This window comes from Ursus maritimus, unplaced genomic scaffold (assembly GCF_017311325.1).
Source record: "Ursus maritimus isolate PB19 unplaced genomic scaffold, ASM1731132v1 scaffold_22, whole genome shotgun sequence".
Lineage (NCBI taxonomy): Eukaryota > Metazoa > Chordata > Mammalia > Carnivora > Ursidae > Ursus > Ursus maritimus.
The window spans coordinates 46584122-46603445 of NW_024424675.1; the positions used below are offsets into that span (position 1 = coordinate 46584122).

Sequence of the window (19324 nt, forward strand, 5' to 3'; positions counted from 1 at the left end):
CCAGGACCCACTGAGTGTGAAAAGGAAGATAGTGGTTGTATCTTCTTCTTCAGAGGTGGTCTGCAGTTGGGGTTCAGTCTGGAAGTGCTGAGATACCATGAAATCAGCAGACATGAGCCAGTTCTTGACTGCAGGCAGAGCTGCGGCACGTGGGGACGGTCTCCGGCTCAGAAGAGCCACCCTTAGCTTGAGCCAGACCGGCTGTCTGGGAAGGTGTGGGCCCTCGAATGGCGAGCAGACTCGCTGGCGTCACTTCGTGCTGCGTGCGCTTCTCCCCCCGGGAAAGCACTGTCTTGCTGCTGACTTCCTGCCCTCTCTCTGGGGAGCACCAGCAAAGGGAACACGACCGTATCTTCTCACCAGCAAACCCCTCTTGCTCTGCCCAGGGTGGCCGCTGGCCGGACAGTTGCTCAACAGTAGCTGTCCTTCCAGGCCAGCTGTCCCAAGGTGTTCTGTGTTTCAGGACGATGGCTCCCAGAAAGCTGATGGCGACGTGGCGGACGCCGTGCCCGAGGCTCAGGAGACGGTGCAGGTCATTCCCGGCAGCAAGCTGCTTTGGAGGGTCAACACTCGGCCCCCCAACTCTGCCCAGGTTCGTATGCTGCACACCCACCCCCCTGCAAGTCTGGGCCTCTCTGTGCCCCCTGTGTCCCCGACCCCTGGCCAGGCCCTTCAGCCGTTCCTCTGTCCTGTGCGCACGCCACCTCAGGCTGCTGTCCCGGAGCAGGGGGCCCTCTGTCACTGGGTCGGACCGTGCTGCAGAGTGAGCCTGCGAGGGCTCCCGGCCCTCCCAGAGCCCAGCTGAGGCCCGGCCATGGCCTGGCCTCCCCGCAGCGAAGGCAGTGCTCTGCCAACATGTCGTGTGGGCGTGACGTGCCCCGGCATGCGCATAGTGCGACCACTGCCTGCCTGCTCTAGACGACCTGCCCTGGCCCGGGGCTTCCCGAAGGGGCTTCCAGTCGGTCTGAGACACTGTTGTTCTGACTTACCAATTCAGAGGTTTAAATGCATTTTGATGTGTATTTTTGGAAATTATACTTACAATTTGTATTATATATAGTAAGTTTATTATATTATGTACAATAACATACAATGTATAAAGTAATATATGTAATAACATTGTGTAATTTAATATTTTTGTTAATTATCTTGTTCATACGTAAACTACATATACAATATAGTATACAGTTTCTTATTGTGTTTCTTGCTCTATTAACGTAGCGGGACACGTGTAAAATAAGTAAAAGGAAACACCTGTCCCTGTGCGCATGTTACCTGGCGGGAAACAACACCTGTCCCTGTGCGCATGTTACCTGGCGGGAAACAACACCTGTCCCTGTGCGCATGTTACCTGGCGGAAAGACCAGAAAACAGGCCGATTTCTTTTCCAGGAATTCCTTTTACAAATAGCTCTTGTCGGCGGGAAACAACACCTGTCCCTGTGCGCATGTTACCTGGCGGGAAACAACACCTGTCCCTGTGCGCATGTTACCTGGCGGGAAACAACACCTGTCCCTGTGCGCATGTTACCTGGCGGGAAACAACACCTGTCCCTGTGCGCATGTTACCTGGCGGGAAACAACACCTGTCCCTGTGCGCATGTTACCTGGCGGGAAACAACACCTGTCCCTGTGCGCATGTTACCTGGCGGGAAACAACACCTGTCCCTGTGCGCATGTTACCTGGCGGGAAACAACACCTGTCCCTGTGCGCATGTTACCTGGCGCAGCCACGGTTCGCTCTCAACAGGATGTAAAGCAGTATGACAGACCAGAAAACAGGCCGATTTCTTTTCCAGGAATTCCTTTTACAAATAGCTCTTGTCCCTCCGTCCCTTGGTTCAGTCTGTGTGGAGCTGCCTGCCAGACACTGGCTGTGCCCGGGCCCCAGGAGTGGAGCTGGGGCATGGGGTGTCTGAGGCAGCACCGGGGTCTTTCTCTGCACCTGACAGGGGCAGGGGCATGCTGTGCGGCTCGTAGGCCGCATCTGGGCAGGGGGATGCAGGGAGCAGGCCCCCGGGAATGGGTGACACTCAGCTGCTCCAGCAGCCTCGAGCTGTGAACGTGTGCAGAAGCCCGTGCCGTCCGTAGTAATGGTGTCTGTGCCTCTTTCTCCAGATGTACAATTTCACCAGTTTCACCGTCAGCCTCAACGAGCTGCAGAGCGGCATGGAGAAGACCCTGGCCCCCACGGACTGCCGCCTGCGCCCTGACATCCGAGGCATGGAGAACGGCGACATGGGTGCGCATGGGGGCTGGCGGGGGACACGCAGGACAGTGTTTCTCATGCTGTCCATGCTAGAAGAGTTTTAAGACTTCTAGCCTGTTGCAGATGGATCCTTTTGCAAATACGATGCAATTAAATTACAGGGAAAATAAAACGAAACACAGCACATGTGAAATGCAAGTCCCCAGGTTTTATTATTAGCATCAGCAGACGTTAGGGTAACGTTCCAAAGATTGCACGTCTTGTTCATTAAAAGTCAGCGTAGGCCCCACGTCCCGGGCTCAGCCTCTCACGTACCGTGGTCGTGTCCATGTGATGAAGGGCCTGGCTGCGTGCTTGCTCCCTCGCTGCCTCGGTCAAGTCGGCAGCGGGGACTCCCTGGAGGGCTGTCCGAAGTGGCCCTGGGATTCGTTTACACAGTTGGTGTTCAGTGGAGAGACTGCAGGGCGGGCGGGTAGGCAGCGCCCCCCCCCCCCCCGGGAACCAACCTCTGAGCTCGCACTCTCGACCAGGCAGCAGCCCTCGGGCCCCCGCATGGCAGCTGAGCCTGCGGGTCAGGTCCATGAGAAGCGGCTCCTGCTGCCCCTGCCTCATGGGTTGAGTTGCCCATGAGCCTCACCGTGCCCCTGTGTGGTGCCATTTCACAGGTGCTACTGCGCTCCTGGGAGCTGCGTGGTGTGGGCGCATGGCCTGCCTCACCCCGCAGCCCCGCTGGCACCCGGGCGTCGCCAGACACTCGTGACAGAAGTTTGGTTTGCAGTTGATGACATTTCTAGTCAGTGTGACTGTTCGTCTCGGGTCTGGGGGTGGGACCGTTCCAGCATCTGCCTCCTTTAGCGCTCACCTCTGCTTGAGGTCAACTGGGAGCTTCACTGTCAACCCTGACTCCTGACCCAGACCGTGTGCTTGGCCCCCAGATCTGGCGAGCCAGGAGAAGGAGCGGCTGGAGGAGAAGCAGAGGGAGGCCCGGAGGGAGCGAGCCAAACAGGAGGCCGAGTGGCAGACGAGGTGAGGCCTTGCTGGCAGGGAGGGGGCAGTGGCGAGGGACCCATGTACACCTGTGGCTGAGCTTCTGGGGTCCCATGAACGCGGGGCCCCTGGCACAGATGGGCCGAGCATGCACCCTGCAGTGCAGGGACAGGTCACCTCAGACCCAGGCCTCGCGGTCCTGCCCACGGCGTGTCTGACCCTGAGGGCTCTGCTCAGATAGGGCACATATTAAAAGGAGATGTAGTCTGAACCAGACCATTAAGGGAAAGCAAACACAGCTTCCAGAAGGGCAGTGTTGTGGAAGACATCGTGTGTTTAGCCATCACCCCTGGCCCTGCCCCTTCCGTGGCTGCTCTCCTCCACGTCACCCGCCACGTAGCACAGGTGACCTGAGGGGCCACGGCCCGTGACGCAGTAGCGTGGAGAGGGAGGGCCTGGAGCCCCGTGTGCCCGCAGTTCAGGACACACCTGTGCTCAGACGAGGTGAGAGAGACAGACACAGAGACACAGAGCCAGGGAGCAGACGCTGCCGGCCCTGGGCCGCCTCCTGCTGTCTCACTGCAGAATTGTGGGGAGTTCTAGTTTGTTAGTAGTCGCGATGGGAAAACAACCCATTCGATGAGGATTCAGCCAGGTAAGTGGTGTAACGCTTAAGCATAATTAAAAATATCTGTTAAAATGTTAGTGCTACAGAAATTTTCAGGTGGTTCTGAGCTGTTTACTCACTCAGTATTCTTTCCAGTCACGCTTCAGACTTTGTCGTAATTGTTCTGAAGGCCCAGGACCATTGCCTCCATTGACAGTTCTGTGACCAACATTTTTAAAACCAATTCTTCGTGCTTGGGCTCCCAATTTGATTTAATATCATATTTTTAGTAGTTTGATATTTGGAATTGGCTTCGTTCCAGAAAAACCTTGAAAAGAGTTAAACTTCTTTCATTGTTTTTCTTTAAGTAGTTGATTTAAAAACTCTATTGTGGCGATAATGATGTTTTGTGCTAAGATGGTTACTGCTGCTTTATGAGCCCCCGCGTCCACTCCACGGTAACCTGCAGGCGTCCTCTGTTGTCTTCACGTTGTGCAACAGAAGTAGAAGTGGTGCAGGGGCAGGAGGGGGCTGCAGGGGGGAAGGGGGAGGGGTGCAGGAGTGGGGCACAGGGGGGGTGTGGGGCCGCGGGGTTGTGTGGGGCGTGGGGGGGTGGGGGCTCAGGGGGAGCCAGCGGGGGCTTCCTAGGGCGTACGGCCAGAAACGCAGCCCGCTGGCGGCCATCACTGTCCCTCTGCCCGCAGGCTCTCCCCTGTCCCCCGTTGGGCACAGGCTCTGGGGGACGGCACGGCACCGTGCACGTGCTCACCTTGAACGGTGAGGCGTGCTGCGCAGACGTTCAGCCTTCTCTGCTGATGGCCCAGCATGTTTTCTGTTAAATCCTTGAGGTGTCGCTGGTGGAGCAGACACCGGGCTTGTAGGGGAGAGTGCTGAGTGAAAGTGTGATGAAGCGTTCTCCCCTGAAGGTGCTGCCCGGGCCACGCGGTGGGATGCGTGTGGCCATGGGGATGCCCCTTGGAGGGAGCCACTTGGAGGGAGCGCGGCCCTGACCGCGCCCTCGCCTCCTGAGCGCCTCGTCTGTGTTGCAGGTGGTTCCAGCAGGGCAGCAACCCCCATACGGGGACTCCCGACTGGTTGTACACAGGGGGTTACTTTGAGCGGAATTTCTCACGCTGCCCGGATATCTACTGAGGGGCTGGAGTGGCCCCGGGACCCGGGACTGGAGGCTGGACTCCGTCAAGCGGCTGCTCGGAACTCCGGTCGCAGCAGAAACCGGCTTTTCCAACGACCGTGTTCGTGCGACAGCACCGTCCCCGGTCGAGGATTTTATTCTAATTAACGTTTGATTGCCAAACATTTTACTACTGTTGCAGCCTCTTCATAAAGCTTCACTTGGGATCATCATGTTCTCGTTAAGGGTGGAAAAGGAAAATCCTTTGCAGTCCCTTCATATGACGGGGCTTGGCTGGGCTGGTGTCACTGACAGTGCCCTCTTCTTGTAAAGTTTATAACTAACGTCCATGGCCCGGAGGGGCTCCTTAGTCATAGATCCCTCCGTCGTCCTCCTTGTAACGCGGGGGCGAAGGGTTTCCTAGACTGTTTTGAATGTGAACCAGTAACAGGGGAAGATGGATCTTGAAAAAAATCCTTCGAAGAGCTTTCTACGGGCCAGGAATTATGGTAAAGAAGAGTGAAGATTTTCAAAGCATCAGATTGAATGAAATGAAAAGTTGTCAGATTCTGTATTTTTTACCAATCTTCAATAATGTAAAGATTACTTTTAAAATATTTAAGTTAAAACTACTTGAATAGTATTTTGCTGAAGAGCAAGATATACATTAATCACCAATTGTATACTGTCCAAGATGAAGCATTACCGTGACACCCTGGGATGGCCGGGAACCTTGAGGGTATCTGACCCAACGCCCCGGGCTGCTCCCACCTTGAAGGGAGCCCCCCGCCTCTGGCCTTGCCTGCCCCTCTTGTCACCGGGGCTTCCAAGTCAGCGCGGGCCACGCCGTGTCAGAGTGAGAGTCACTGCTTGCCGTGTTCCCGTCTTCCCCAGCATGCACGTTCACACGCGGGCGAATCACAGCGGGTGTGCGCTGCAGGAGGGTCTGAAGCAGCCTCTCCCCACAGCCTGTAATTAAAGTTATTTAACAAAAAATAGGTGTATGTCCATTTTAGCAAACATCTTTTCAAATAACTGTGGTCTTTCTGTAGAAATGTCAGCACCACAGGGCGCGGCAGAGCTCCGAGCGGAAGGCCGCCCGCTGATCGCACGTGCACTTGCACACTCAGGCACACGTGCGGTCGTACGCAGGGAGTGGCGGGTTCTCCGTGAGAGGACGTCGTCATTGTGTGTCCAGGCTTCAGCATCACATCTGTTATTAAAACACTTTTTAAAGCGAATACTTGTGCTGAAGGCTTGATTTTGTAGCTTTGGACACCGGAAGCCACGGTGTTGGGAGAAACCGAGACTGTCTGCCCGATGGGGACGTGAGTGGAGCCAGCGGCAGGGTTTATGGGGGGATGCTATTCCGAGAGGAGACTTTGGTGTGTCTGGTTGTCTGGGGAACCCTGTGTGCCTGTGGCCAGGGCCAGGCTTGTTCTCCACGGGCGAGCGCAAGCTGAAAATGTCGAAGGGCATCACCCTAGGACACATTTAAAATGGCAGGATTTAGGGCATTTTAATGACTTCTTCTCAATGAATCCATTTCTCACGGCCACCAGTTATTGGCCAACAAGGTTTGTGCATTTAAGTCTGCTGGCGAGGCCAGGTTTCAGGGGCACATCGGCACAGGCCTGGCCCAGGCTCCAGAGGAGAGGGCAGGAGGGCTGGCGCCAGGGCCCAGTGCACCTGCAGGCCCTTGTCGCTTGGCTTACTGATTTTAACCTGCTGTTTCTGCAAATACTGACAAGTCAGGTTACTGCCTCTTCTTTGTCTCCCTGGATAATCTCGGATGTCAGGTGTGGGTCTGTAATAAAGAATTTTTCGGTAGAAAATGCATTTTAAAAAACAAGCACCTGCTACGGATGCATTTGGCCTGTGTGGAATGTGATGGCCTTCTTGGCCACGTGATGTCCTTGTGGCTTTGCCATAAGGGGCCCAGGAGCCTTTTAGAGTCGTTTTGTAGCTTAGAGCGTCTGTGGAGAATGAAAAGTAGAGCATGCTTTCCCCAAAGACCTTGATATTTTGCTTTTGTCTCCCTTTGAAGTTAGGGTTCAGTTGTATGTCCCTTGACTCTGCACATTTATCAAGAGCCACTGGAGATTGAGCTGTGGACAGACAGATGCCGTCTGGGAGTCTGTCTTGTGTACGGTATAAACTAATGTCATGGGGCCCCGTGGTGCTGACCAGATTTCACAGGCTGCCTTGTGTCGGGGACAGGCAGTCCTGTCAGGGTCGCGGGGCTGTCATGGTCTGTCCTGGGGTGGCCAGACCCGAGACATCACCGGCACTGGCTTGGGTGTGGCTGGTGCTCAGGAGGAGGCAGTGGAGAAGCAGGCCCTGGCCCTTCAGGACGTCACCGCGTTTGCCATGACACGCTGTCATAGAAGCCAGAGCCCAACAAAGCACTCTCGTTTCTGCGCGGGCGCACGTGAAACGCGAATGTCCAAAGGGCTCTTCTTCACAGACGGGGTGCTCTGGGAGTGTTGGCGAAGTCCTCCACAACGAGGTTGGAAGCTGGAGTGGCCACAGGCAGGGTACCTCTGAGGAGCAGCTCTGAGGGCTTTCTTGCCCACCGTGTCCCCTTACGACCCCACCCTTAAAGCTCATGATGCCCGTGCGTGTGGAAGGGTCAGCCCACAGACCTGCCAGACACGATCTGGTGAAGGGGGCCCATGTCAGACCCAGGGCACTTGGAGAGGTATCAGGTGCAGCCCTGGTAGCCTCTGGGAGCCCCAGGCAGGCCCAGGGCCCATGCCGCTGGCCTCGTGTCTGACTAAGCAGGGAGCCGAGCCACTGGGGAGGCGTTTACGGTGAATGCGGAGGACCCGCCACCTGCTTGCTGGGTCCTTGTCGGAACCCAGGGTCAGGAGATCAGAGCACGGCAAGAGAAACGCCGGGAGGCTCCCTGAGCTCCAGCCAGCTCTCTGGCAGCCCCGCCATAAGATGCTTCTCAGGACACTGGCTTTTAGAGAAAAAGTGCTCCCCAAGAGAGATGGGGATGGACTGGCTTTACCAGTCTCCGGTATCCACGAGGAGCGTGGAGCATGGTGGCGATGGTAAACTTCCCCAGCTCAGAAGCACCAGTAACCCTTCCCCTTGCGTTCCAACGGGGAGGGCAGGGGCCGTGAAGAGCTGCGTCCCCCAGGGGACAGGAGGGCCTGGGGCAAAGTTCAGACAGTACAGAGCTCCCCCCCCCACCACGTCCAGTTTCTCTCATCTCAACGTCCAGACGTTCACACATCTTCCAGAGGACTTTCTTGTGTCCACGGTGGGTGTGAAGATTGGGGTCCCTGATCAGGGCGAGTTACTTTGGGCCCCGCTGGCTTCCGCATTCTCCGCGTGCGGGTTTTGCAAAGTGAAAAGTGTGTTTGGTGGCTCTTGCTGGGAGTGTGCTGGACAGTCAATGCTTCGTGGTTGTACAGCTCCTTTGCCTCTTTGAGAACCAAACTGCCCTGAGTCACACGGTTTGTAATGGGCTGCGTGATCTCTGCGGCAGCCAGCAGCACGGACACCGGTCCCCCCTTCCTGCTGAGCGTGCGCGTGGCCGGCGTTCAACACTGTTTATCCTATCAGTGTAGCATGAAAATGTCAGGCACGAATACACGCTAGTGAGATGCATTTATTTTTATGATATGTAATAACTGGCAGCACCCATCTGTATGAACAGAATCAGGCACTCGCAGATTGTCGGGGGGGGGGGGCTGGTACAGATCTGTGGAGGTAAATGTTAAACCCCAGCTCCAAATACAGATTTCTTTGATGTTTGTTTTGCACTGAACAGTCTTTCACTGTCTCAGCTGGCCTCTCTGGAAAGGGCTGCAGACAGGCTACAGACGAGTCCCCACACACCGATGTCAGACGTTTGGACTGTGTTCTGTAGGACTGGCCCAGCAAATGGATTGTTCCAGAAAACTGCTTGTCATGGTGGAAAGGGGGGTTCAGGGACACTTATGACACCACTGGGCGGGCCACTGGATGGGTGAAGGGGTCTGTGTTCTCTGAGCAGTGGGGAGCTCTGAGTGACCACCTCTCTTCTCTCCTGGGGATCAGAGCCCATTGCTGAGAGCCATGAAATGCCCAGAACACAGTGTCAGTCTGACTTGAGGGTCCTTGCTACCTGGCCGCTGTCCTAGGCTCCCAGCAGCCACATACTTCCCGGGACAATGAGCCGAGTGGAGACAGTCCTCTGAATAGCCACGGTGGCTCTGGTCCGAGGGACAGATGGTCCACAAGATGGTAATGCCCTTGGGATGCCCAGGTGCATAGATGAGGGGCTCCGCCCCGGGCTGTCATGTCTGATGACGTGGGATCACAGAGCACTCAGCGCTGCCAGAGCCAGGACCTACTGTCTTAGGTGCTTAATCCCCACAATTACCACCCAGTCCCATGAGTGGAGGAGGAAAAGGGGGTGCAGGAAGGTGGGCGTGCCCTCAGTTTCACAGCTGGTAAATGGAGAAAGTAGTATTTAACCCTTACTTATAGTGAAGCTCACCCCGTGTGTGCTTGACAAAACTCATACCATCTCATGGCCACCATCAACACATACAATCAGATGGCAAGGGTGTCAAGACCATTCAAGGGGAAAAGGACAGTCTTTTCAACAAACAGTGCTGGGAAAACCAGACCCCTATCTCACACTTTCTACAAAATTAACATGGATCAAAGACTTAAATGTCACACTTAAAACCATAAAATTTTTAATTTTTTACAAGATTTTAGTTAATTACTTGACTGAGAGTGAGCACAAGCAGGGGGAGAGGGAGAAGCAGGCTCCCCGCTGAGCAGGGAGCCTGACTCGGGGCTTGATCCCAGGACCCTGAGATCATGACCTGAACCACCCAGGTGCCCCAACCATAAAACTTTTAGAAGAAAGCATAGGGCACAAGCTTAGTGACGTCGGACTTGGCAGTGATTTCTTGGGTAGGACATCGAAGGCACAGACAGCAACAGAAAACAGACAAATTGGAGCAGATGAAAACTTAAAATAATGTTTGTGCATCAGACAGCATCAGGTAAAAATGCAGTCCACAAAATGGGAGAAAATATAGACAAATTCAACATCTGATAGGGGATCGACATCCAGAATATGCAAAGAACTTCTAAAACTAAACAAAAAACAACCTGATGAAAAATAGGCAAAGGACCCCAGTAGACATTTCTGCATAGAAGATGCACAAATGGCCAATAAGTCCATGAAAAGACGCTCGGCACCACTAGTCACGTGGGAAACGCAAACAAAAGCCACAGTGAGACCTCACCTCACCCCCGGGAGGATGGCGACTGTCGAAACCGAGCACACACCATGTGTGGCAAGAATATGGGTGGATTGGAACCCGCGAGCACCGTTGCTAGAAATCTAAAATGGGACCGCTGCCGCAGGAAACAGGATGACAGTGCCACAGAAGGTTACCAATACAATTACCAGACGAGCCGGTAATTTCGCTGTGGTTCTGTGCCCAGAAGGATGGAAAGCAAGGTCCAGAAGAGAGATTTGCACGTTCCCGTCGACAGCAGTGTTGTTCACCATTGCTGAATCACAGGAGCAACCCAAGTGTCTGCCCGGGGATGAACGGATGAGCAAATTGTGACCTACGTGTGCAAGGGACCTTAAAAAGCAGGGGAATCCAGGCACCTGCTGCCACGTGGACAAACCTTGAGGATGTCATGCTCAGGGAGATAAGCCTGTCACAGAAGACAAATACTGCAGGATTCCGCTGACCTCACATACTCAGAGTCGTCAAAAGCTAGAGGCAGTAGGACGGTGGGGACGGCGGGGACGGGGAGTTTGTGGGACTCTGGAGGTGGGCGGTGGTGACGCTGCACATCATGGATGTGTTTACTGCCACCGAACGGCTCACATAAAAATGGTTAAGGTGGTAAATTTTATGTCGTGTGTATTTTACCACAATATAAAAAATTGGAAAGCAGTGATCAGTGGTTGCCAGGGGTGAGGGAAGAGGGGGGGCTGGACAGGAGGAGGGCAGAGGACGTCAGGGCAGTGAGACCACTCAGTGCGACACTATAATGGTGGGTACGCGTCACGCATTCGTCCAAACGCACAGCCGGCCCGCAGGGAGATGGGCTGTTGGCGACACCACGGTCCGTGCGGGTCTGTGGGCAGTCACACACGCGCCCGCCGGCGGGGGTGCTGCCGGCGGGAGGAGGTGCGTGCGGAGGGTGATGTGGAACTCTCGGTACTTCCTGCTCAGCTTTGGAGTGAACCTACAGCCCCCCCCCCCAAAGAAAGGATCATTGAAAGGAAAGAAAGACGATCACAGAAACCCATCTGCCAAACGGTGTTGTCAGGCGGGTGCACGGCTGTGTCCTCAGCGCTTGGTTCTGTCACGTTCTCTTCTTGGTGTTCCTACCCTTGTCATCCGTGTGTTTTAACTTGCATTTCTCTTATGAATAATGGCGCGGGCTCTCTTCTCCTGTGCCACTTGGTGGCTGTACCTCTCTTTGGTGACGTGTCTGGGCACGTCTTCTGCCCTCTTTCGAGTTGCGCCCATGCTCCCTGTGCCCTGCCCACCAACAGCGCAGGAGCCGTTGTGCTGCTCGCCCCACTGCCCTGTCCCCCGCTGCACCTGCAGCCGGGGGTGGGCGCACCCAGGGGCCTCGGCTGTACCAGTCCACCTGTGGCCACAGCCCTTTCTGGGCATTTGTTATGGAGTCAGCCTCAGACGCCCCCCCGGGCTCAAGGGGAAGTGATTGGGTGAGGGTCCTGTGAGGCCGCGGGCTAGGAGGGAAGCATGCTCTTCGGCATGCAAAGTTGATTTCCCTGCAGCCTTCTCTGGCTTTCCTGACTTTTCCTTCCTGCTGGCCCATGTTCGGGCAGCCAGATTGGACTTTCCCACTGTTGTCTTTGGTTTCCCCGAGTGCCGCGTGTGGGGGCCTCACTGTCATGTGCTCAAGGCCGTGCCCCTCTCCCCTGTGGTCTCTGGGACCCTAGGGTCTCAAGAATGATCCAGGCCCCCATGGAGCTTGTGTGTCTGGGTTTGATCTGTTGGTATTTACCATACTAGGAAATGAAAAAAAGTAAAAGTATTTAGCTAATTAAAAAGTAACAAGCTCATTATTAACATAAACAACATTTTTAATGAAAAACAGCTGTATTTTCCAAAACAAAGCAAAATTGGTGAGTCTTTAGATCATAAGACAACGGATACAGAAGTAGTTGTCCTTCGGGGCACCTGGGCGGCTGGCTCTTGACTTTGACTCAGGTCATGATCTCAGGGTCCTGGGATCGAGCCCCACATCGGGCTCCCTGCTCAGTGGGGAATCTGCTAGAGGTTCTCTCCCTGTCTCCCTCTGCCCCTCCCCCCTGCTCGCATGCTCGCTCTCTTTCTCTCTCTCAAATAAAAAATCTTAAAAAAAAAGTGGTTATACTTCAGACCATTATATAGAACGTTATGTAGGAGTTAAAATTACCAGAGTCACATGTACCAACGGGAATAAATCTTCAAAACAAAAACTACCTTCCACTTTGATACTTTATAAAAAGCTTAACGGAGTTTACTCTACACGTATAAATGACAAAATGTCAGGTAGCACGGTGGGTGGTGGCCTTGTGCTTGGAGGGGGTCTCTAGTGCGGGCTTGGAGGGCACAGGGCTCTGAGTGGGTGTGCCCCAGTTGCTTGCTGCCGAGAAGGTCGCAGCGGGTACAGGACGGAAATGGAGGGCATCCAGTCCTTCTTGTGAATTTCCAGTCTGACTCCATGGACAGTGGCCTCTTCCACTCCGTTCTGAGCACACACATCACCCTCTGGGAATTACACACACAGAGGGAATGTGGGGGGCAGCCATACCAGCGCTGTCATCACAGGGGAATGGGGGACCCCCCAGAGAATGGGGGAATCGGGGACTCCCAGGGGAAGAATGGGGGAACCCAGGGGAGAATGGAGGGAATACAGGGACCCCAAGGGGAGAATGGGAGAAGTAGGGAACCCCCCTGGGCAGCATGGGGGGCAGCCATGCTAGCACTGTCATGGGAACAGGGGGACCCCCAGAGTAGAATGGAGGGAGTAGGGAGACAACCCCCCCCCCCAGGGGGATCATGGAGGGCAGCCATGCCAGCATTGTCATGGGGGGGAACAGGGAGGCAGCGCGGCACTTCTGTCGCCCCCCAGACGACCACCGCCCGTGTTGCGGGCGCTGCTCCCACGCGCGGAAGTCCAGGGCTGTGGTTCGGTGACATACTCCTGGGGTCGCGAAATCGGCCCTCTCCAGCCCCAGCGTCCTAAGATCCCTTGACCCGGGGACTGTTTCCCGCACGTCTTGGATCTGACGTGTCGCACTGTCTGTGAACCTGAGACGCCCCCTCCCGCCCCGCAGGTGCCCCCGCTCTCCAGCGACGGTGGGGGTGCGGGCTCCAACGCCCACCGCTCGGTCGGCACCCGCCGCGCTGTTCCGGCGCCGCCGCCAGGGGCCGCCGCCGCGCCCCTATGACACAGCAACAATAGGAGCCGCTCTGGCCCGCGCGCCGCCCGCCCGCGCTTCCGCCGGAAGGGAGCGCGGGCGCGGGGCGGGCCGGGGCGGGCAGATGGACGGCGTCCTTTCCAATCGCTGATGTCTCAGCGTCGGCCCCGCCCCTGATACGGCCCAATCGGCGGCAAGAGCTGCGGGAGGGGCGGAGCGAGAAGGGACTTCCGGCGGGGCCCGGCAGGCGCTGAGGAGGAAGAGCGAGCCCGGACGGCGCCTCTCGGCCGAGTCGCGGCGCGGGCCAGGTGCGGGGGTCGCCGGGGGCGGGGACGGCTGCGGGGGCGGGGCCTGCGCCGTCGGGGTGCCTGACCCGGGGTCGGGTCCGCGGAGGCCCGGCTGTGGGGGTGGGGGGCTGCCGGCGAGCCCGGGTGGGGGGGCCCGTGCGCGGGGCGGCGGCTCCGGGGGGCCTCGGGCTCTCGGGCTCGCCGCGGCCGTGTCGGCCCGTCCGCCCAGCGCGACGCCCGGGGGCCGCGAGGGGCCAAGAGCGGGGGGTGCGGCCCCGCGCGGGGGAGCGTCAGCGGGGGCGGCGCGCCCCCCGGCCGCGGAGCCGGCCTCGCTGCCCCGCAGCGCTCTTCTGCGCGGGCGCAAGCCGCCGCGCTGCGGTCTAGCGGGCGGGCCCCGCCGAAGCCGGCTGAGGACTCCACTCCCGCCCAGCCCAAGTTTGTCAACTTGTTGGGGGGCCCGGGCCGCAGAAAGCCCGAGTGCCGCGGGAGCGGGGGGGCGACCCGCAGCGGCGCAGTGAGTGTCGTGCTCGGGGGAAACCCGAGAAGCGGCGACGGCGTCTCCCCGGCACCTGGCCCCGCGGGCTCAGGTGTGGCCGGGCTCCGGGAGGACAGCTTCGCGGGTTCCCTTCTTCCCCGCCCGGGGTTGGCCGGGGGGGCCCCCTCTTCTTAAACCGGGTTTGCATGCTGGTCCCTCTTCCAGGATGACGACTTCAGGCGCTCTCTTTCCAAGCCTCGTGCCAGGCTCCCGTGGGTCCTCCAACAAGTATTTGGTGGAGTTTCGTGCAGGAAAAATGTCATTGAAAGGAACTACCGTCACCCCAGATAAACGGAAAGGGCTCGTGTATATTCAGCAGACGGATGACTCCCTCATTCACTTTTGCTGGAAAGACAGGACGTCTGGGAATGTGGAAGATGTAAGTGTCTATTAGCCTGAACCTGGTCTTAGGGAGTGCGGGTAGCTGCCGTGGCTGCATTCGGGACATCCAGCAGCTGTTTTACACTCAGAGTGCGTTGCTGGGATTCGCGGGCACCGCTGTTTTGGTGCCGACGTCAGTTGTTTTGCTTTGCTCATGCGTGTTCCAAGTCTCAGGGATGCCATAGAGTCCTTCCATCATGGTCTGTGCGTTCATCTGTGAAGATTAGATGCCTAGGGGCGCCTGGGTGGCTCAGTTGTTAAGCGTCTGCCTTCGGCTCGGGTCATGGTCCCAGGGTGCTGGGGTCGAGCCCCGCATTGGGCTCCCTGCTCAGGGAGAGTCAGCTTCTTCCTCTCCCCCTCTCCCTGCTTGTGTTCCCTCTCTCACTGGCTGTCTTTCTGTCAAATAAATAAAAAGTCTTAAAAAAAAAAAAAAGATTAGATGTGTAGAACTGCAGGAGCCACGTGAGCTGGCCTGTGTCAGCTCTCTCTGAGGAGCTGTTTTATTTAGTGTTCTCTGTTCTTCAGACTAACTTGGTACTTGTTGAGAGCAGTGCAGAGTCAACTTTTAACTCATTTGAAGCATCATTCCCAAGAATGTCTGTTAGAAGTTGCACCTTTTGGGTTAAGCACTAGCCCCTCTGCTGGCCCTCATACCCTTGGTGGGGTGCCTCTGACCCTGGCTTCTCCATCTGATAGAGACCCTGCTGGTGAGGGGCCTGGTGACTTGTCTCTGCATCCTGCACCGCCTCCTCCTGTCCCCACGCAGACGTCTGTAGGAGCCGGCGTGTTTCCCTGGGAGGCGGTGGGGTCAGCAGCGTGTGTTTCTGTGAATCTGACTCTCTCCTCTTCTGTGGCTCTCGGGAGGACTTGATCATCTTCCCTGACGACTGTGAGTTCAAGCGTGTGCCTCAGTGCCCCAGCGGGAGGGTCTACGTGCTCAAGTTCAAGGCGGGCTCCAAACGGCTCTTCTTTTGGATGCAGGTACGTGGAAAGTTTTGTTTGCATTTTATGTTTTTCTGCCATAGAATCGGGTTGGTTGGTAGAATCCACTTTCATGAAACGGCTGATGGTGACTGACCGTGATTGTCATGGACCCTAAGAATTCTGGCGTGTCTCCTTGTGAGGGTGGTGGGTGGGGGGCACTGGAGCAAGGATCCTCTTCCAGAGTCCAGACAGTTGTGGCTGGGCTCCTGGTGCCCTTGCAATATCCGGAATTCCTGGCAGACCAACAAGAGTGGTTTCTGGACTGGAACCCAGTTTTGCTGCATTGACAGGCGCATAGCCTCTGGTTTGCTTGTCTTACAGCGTGTGCCCCACCCCCCACCCCCCAGCCATGAGCACCCCGTTGCAGAAGCACGGGTGACTATGTGTGTTCTCTTTGCTGTTTTTTACAAAAATGGAGTGTTCTCTCCCAAGCTTTTCTGAGCCCTGTCTCCCCTCCCCCCCGCCCACCTTCCCCAGTTGCATGCTTTGGGGGATCCATGCACCAGGCTCCCTGGTGCCCCCAGCTGCCGTCGCTATTCCATTGAGCTTAGCATCCGCTGCTCCTTCTCCCACCTGTTGGCTGTGGAGTTTGTTTCCATCCCTGTTTTGTCGTTTTGTCTCTGGCATGTGTTAAAGAGTGACTCTACACTGAGGCTATTTCCTGTCCCGGAGGGAGGGGAGTCTCTGTGTTAAAACCTAGAAGTGGGCTTGTTAGGAGTGTGTATATGGGGGCATTTGCAGTTCTGACAGATGTTGCCACTTTCCTTCTTCAGAGGTTGACCCCGCTGCCCTCCCCCTAGCACGTTCTAGAGCAGGGCAGAAAAGGTGTCTGGGGGCCAAACAGGCTGTGCTGCAGACGCTTGCCCCGCCCGCGTGTAGAGGAGAGGCGCATGGACAAGGAGTAAATGGACGGGTGCAGCTCGTTCCAGTGAAACTTGATTTGCAAACACAGACGGGGGCCTGAGCTTGTTTCTCCACGTTTTTGCCAGATGTCCCACCAGCTCTGCCTTCCCTGATTCTGTGTCTGCCCTGGGGGTGGGGGACTCCTGGCCCCCAGCAGACCCAGTGCATGCTCAGTCATGGGTGCTTCGTCTCGTAGTTCTGGGGGCACTTACAGGATGGTGCTGATGACACCCTACACCCCGAGGTGCTAGTGTCCCGTGCCTGCCAGATGCTTCCTTGAGTTTCGACCAACCCTGAAGGGCCACAGGCTGGGGCTGTTCCGTGGGCAGTGGTGTGATAAAAAGGTTATTTTATTGTGTTACACGAGTTAAAGGAAGGCTTTGTGGCTTTTAGACTGTTGTGTAAAGCACCAGATTCTGGAGGGTCGGAAAGCATGGCCGTGTGCGGACTGGGTGCTCTTAGTGCTTTAGTCTCTCCACCCTCAAAATGACCGTTGCCGCAGCACCCACGACCCTGTCGGGCTGCTGTTCCTGTCAGTCCTGCTGGGTCCTCTCCTCAGTGCTGTGTGGCTGTGGATGGTACCTGACCTGTCGAGCCTTCCTCGTCTGTAAGCTACATGACTGGCGGTGGGTTGCTGCGTTGCTGCAGCTGCAGTCCTGTCCTCTCTCACAGGAGCCCAAGACGGACCAGGATGAGGAGCACTGCCGGAAGGTCAACGAGTATCTGAACAATCCTCCGATGCCTGGAGCGCTGGGGGCCAGTGGGAGTGGAGGCCATGAGCTCTCTGCACTGGGCGGTAATGGTCACCTTCCAGAATGTGCTGGCGTGTCAGTAGATATCAATGACCTGTACTCCTGATGATGATGGCTGGTTGGGGTTGTTTGTTGTTTGTTTTTTGGGGGGCTTGATTTTCATTTTTTCATTAGAATTTTATTTTTTATTTATTTTTAAAGATTTTATTTATTTGACAGAGATAGCGAGAGAGGGAACACAAACGGGGAGTGGGAGAGGGAGAAGCAGGCCTCCCACCGCGCAGGGAGCCCAATGCAGGGCTCGATCCCAGGACCCTGGGATCATGATCTGAGCCGAAGGCAGACGGAGCCACCCAGGCGCCCCTAAAATTTTATTTATGAGATAGCGTGTGCAGGGGGGAGGGGCAGAGGTAGAAGCAGACTCCCTGCTGAGTAGGGAGCCTGGTGTGGAGCTCGATCCCAGTTCCTTGAGAGGACCTGAGCCACCCAGGCACCCCCAGGCTGGTTGTTTTTTAGGTGGAAATGGAGGCTTCCAAATTAGAAGCCTCTTAGCAGATCCAAGTCCAAGGTTCCGCCCAGCTTCTGGTGATGTGTCTGAGCTCCGCCCTGTTGGCTTATCGGAGGCACTACCGTACAGTGCCAGGAAAGCCAAAGGGAGGGGTCACGGGGCGCGCCGTGCCAGCCAGAGGCCCCCAGCCTCCCCGTGGCCCTGTGGGTGTCCCCCCGGGCACCAGACAGGCCCCAAGGCTGAGTGGCTTCTGTCTTCCAGGCGAGGGCGGCTTGCAGAGCCTGCTGGGGAACATGAGCCACAGCCAGCTCATGCAGCTCATTGGACCCGCCGGCCTCGGAGGACTGGGTAAGCCTGTGTTAGGAGTGCACGGCCTTCAGTTGTGGTCGCTTTGGGATTTGAAGTTTTCCTTCTGTTGGCTCTCAGTGACATCTGTGAATATGTGTTCCCGGTGCCGGCTTCCCTGGGAAGGGCCCACGTGCCCCATGGTTTGAGCTGGGAGTTGGTCCGTGGTGAGGACGCAGCTCTGTACTCAAGGGGAGCACAGCTGGCCTGGGAGCGGGGCTCCTGCCTGCGGCCCCCTCTGCTCTGGTTCCCCGAGGGTGGGCCTGTCCGCTTCCACCTCTTGGGCTGGGCTGGGCGTGTTTCTTGGGTGGCGGGGAAATGCTACTCTGCCAGGTTTGGACTGTGTGTTACATTGGATCTCAGTGCGTTGTTAGTGGAACAGAAGACAGAAATGATCTTACAGAATAAGCTTCTGGAATGCTACGTCTGAGCAGTCACTGCTCCGGCACCCCAGCCCGCTGTGATCCCCACTTCCCCGTTTGTCCCTTGGTTTTAGTGTGGGATGTTTGTCAGGGAGAGGTGGGCTCTTCAGGAGGGTGTGGCATCTGAGCTCATGTCTCCTTGCAGGTGGGTTGGGGGCCCTGACCGGGCCAGGCCTGGCCAGCTTACTGGGGAGTGGAGGGCCTCCAGCAAGCAGCTCTTCATCCAGGTGAGCCTCGTCGTCTGCCCCACCGTGCCTGGGTGCCACAGGGGTCCCCTCCTTCAAGGAGACTGGACATAGGAGATGCGGAAGGACAGAAAAAGACACCTGGGGAGGGTCCTTTTTGGGGTCTCGACCATTCCTGGATTCCTGGCAGTTCAAGGACCTGTGCTGCAAGACTGACACACTGTGGGCGCCTTTAGGGTGCATGGCCGCTCCATTGCTGCCCTCGCTCTTCCCAGCTCCCGGAGCCAGTCGGCAGCCGTCACCCCGTCCTCCACCACCTCTTCTACCCGAGCCACCCCAGCCCCCTCTGCTCCAGCAGCTGCCTCGGTGACCAGCCCGAGCCCCGCACCCAGTTCAGGTAATGGAACCAGCACGGCAGCCAGCCCAACCCAGCCCATCCAGCTGAGCGACCTTCAGAGCATTCTTGCTACTATGAACGTGCCGGCCGGGCCAGGAGGCGGCCAGCAAGGTAACACATGCTGCTTGGCTCCAGGCGGGGGTGAAGGCGCCAGCCGCCCTCTTCCTGCTCGCTCACTGGCTTTCCAGGGCATGGGGCCAAGCATGTCCGTGGCTGAGCCACTGCCCCTCACCTCGCCACACCCAACGACGTCATGGCTTGGGCCTCTGTGG

At 56.8% G+C, this 19324-nt stretch overlaps 2 protein-coding genes across 6 annotated transcripts in view; both read left to right on the forward strand.

Moving 5' to 3' along the window:
* The window catches only part of OSBPL2 (oxysterol binding protein like 2), a 39747-nt gene extending 34642 nt beyond the window's left edge, over window positions 1-5105 (forward strand). For both annotated transcript variants that reach the window (XM_040638558.1, XM_008688179.2), the window contains 4 exons: window positions 464-592; window positions 2118-2241; window positions 3144-3234; window positions 4852-5105. In XM_040638558.1, the coding sequence (XP_040494492.1) occupies window positions 464-592; window positions 2118-2241; window positions 3144-3234; window positions 4852-4954 (447 nt within the window). In that variant the 3' untranslated portion in view covers window positions 4955-5105. The remainder of the gene's footprint in view (window positions 1-463; window positions 593-2117; window positions 2242-3143; window positions 3235-4851) is intronic.
* Window positions 5106-13504: 8399 nt separating this feature from the next.
* Window positions 13505-19324, forward strand: part of ADRM1 (ADRM1 26S proteasome ubiquitin receptor) — a 6750-nt gene continuing 930 nt past the window's right edge. The window contains exons 1-7 of one of the 4 annotated variants that reach the window (XM_040638559.1): window positions 13505-13661; window positions 14341-14554; window positions 15421-15537; window positions 17116-17239; window positions 17965-18051; window positions 18616-18697; window positions 18892-19163. In XM_040638559.1, the coding sequence (XP_040494493.1) occupies window positions 14342-14554; window positions 15421-15537; window positions 17116-17239; window positions 17965-18051; window positions 18616-18697; window positions 18892-19163 (895 nt within the window). In that variant the 5' untranslated portion in view covers window positions 13505-13661; window position 14341. The remainder of the gene's footprint in view (window positions 13662-14340; window positions 14555-15420; window positions 15538-17115; window positions 17240-17964; window positions 18052-18615; window positions 18698-18891; window positions 19164-19324) is intronic. The other 3 variants (XM_040638561.1, XM_040638560.1, XM_040638562.1) reach the window with 3 other exon arrangements.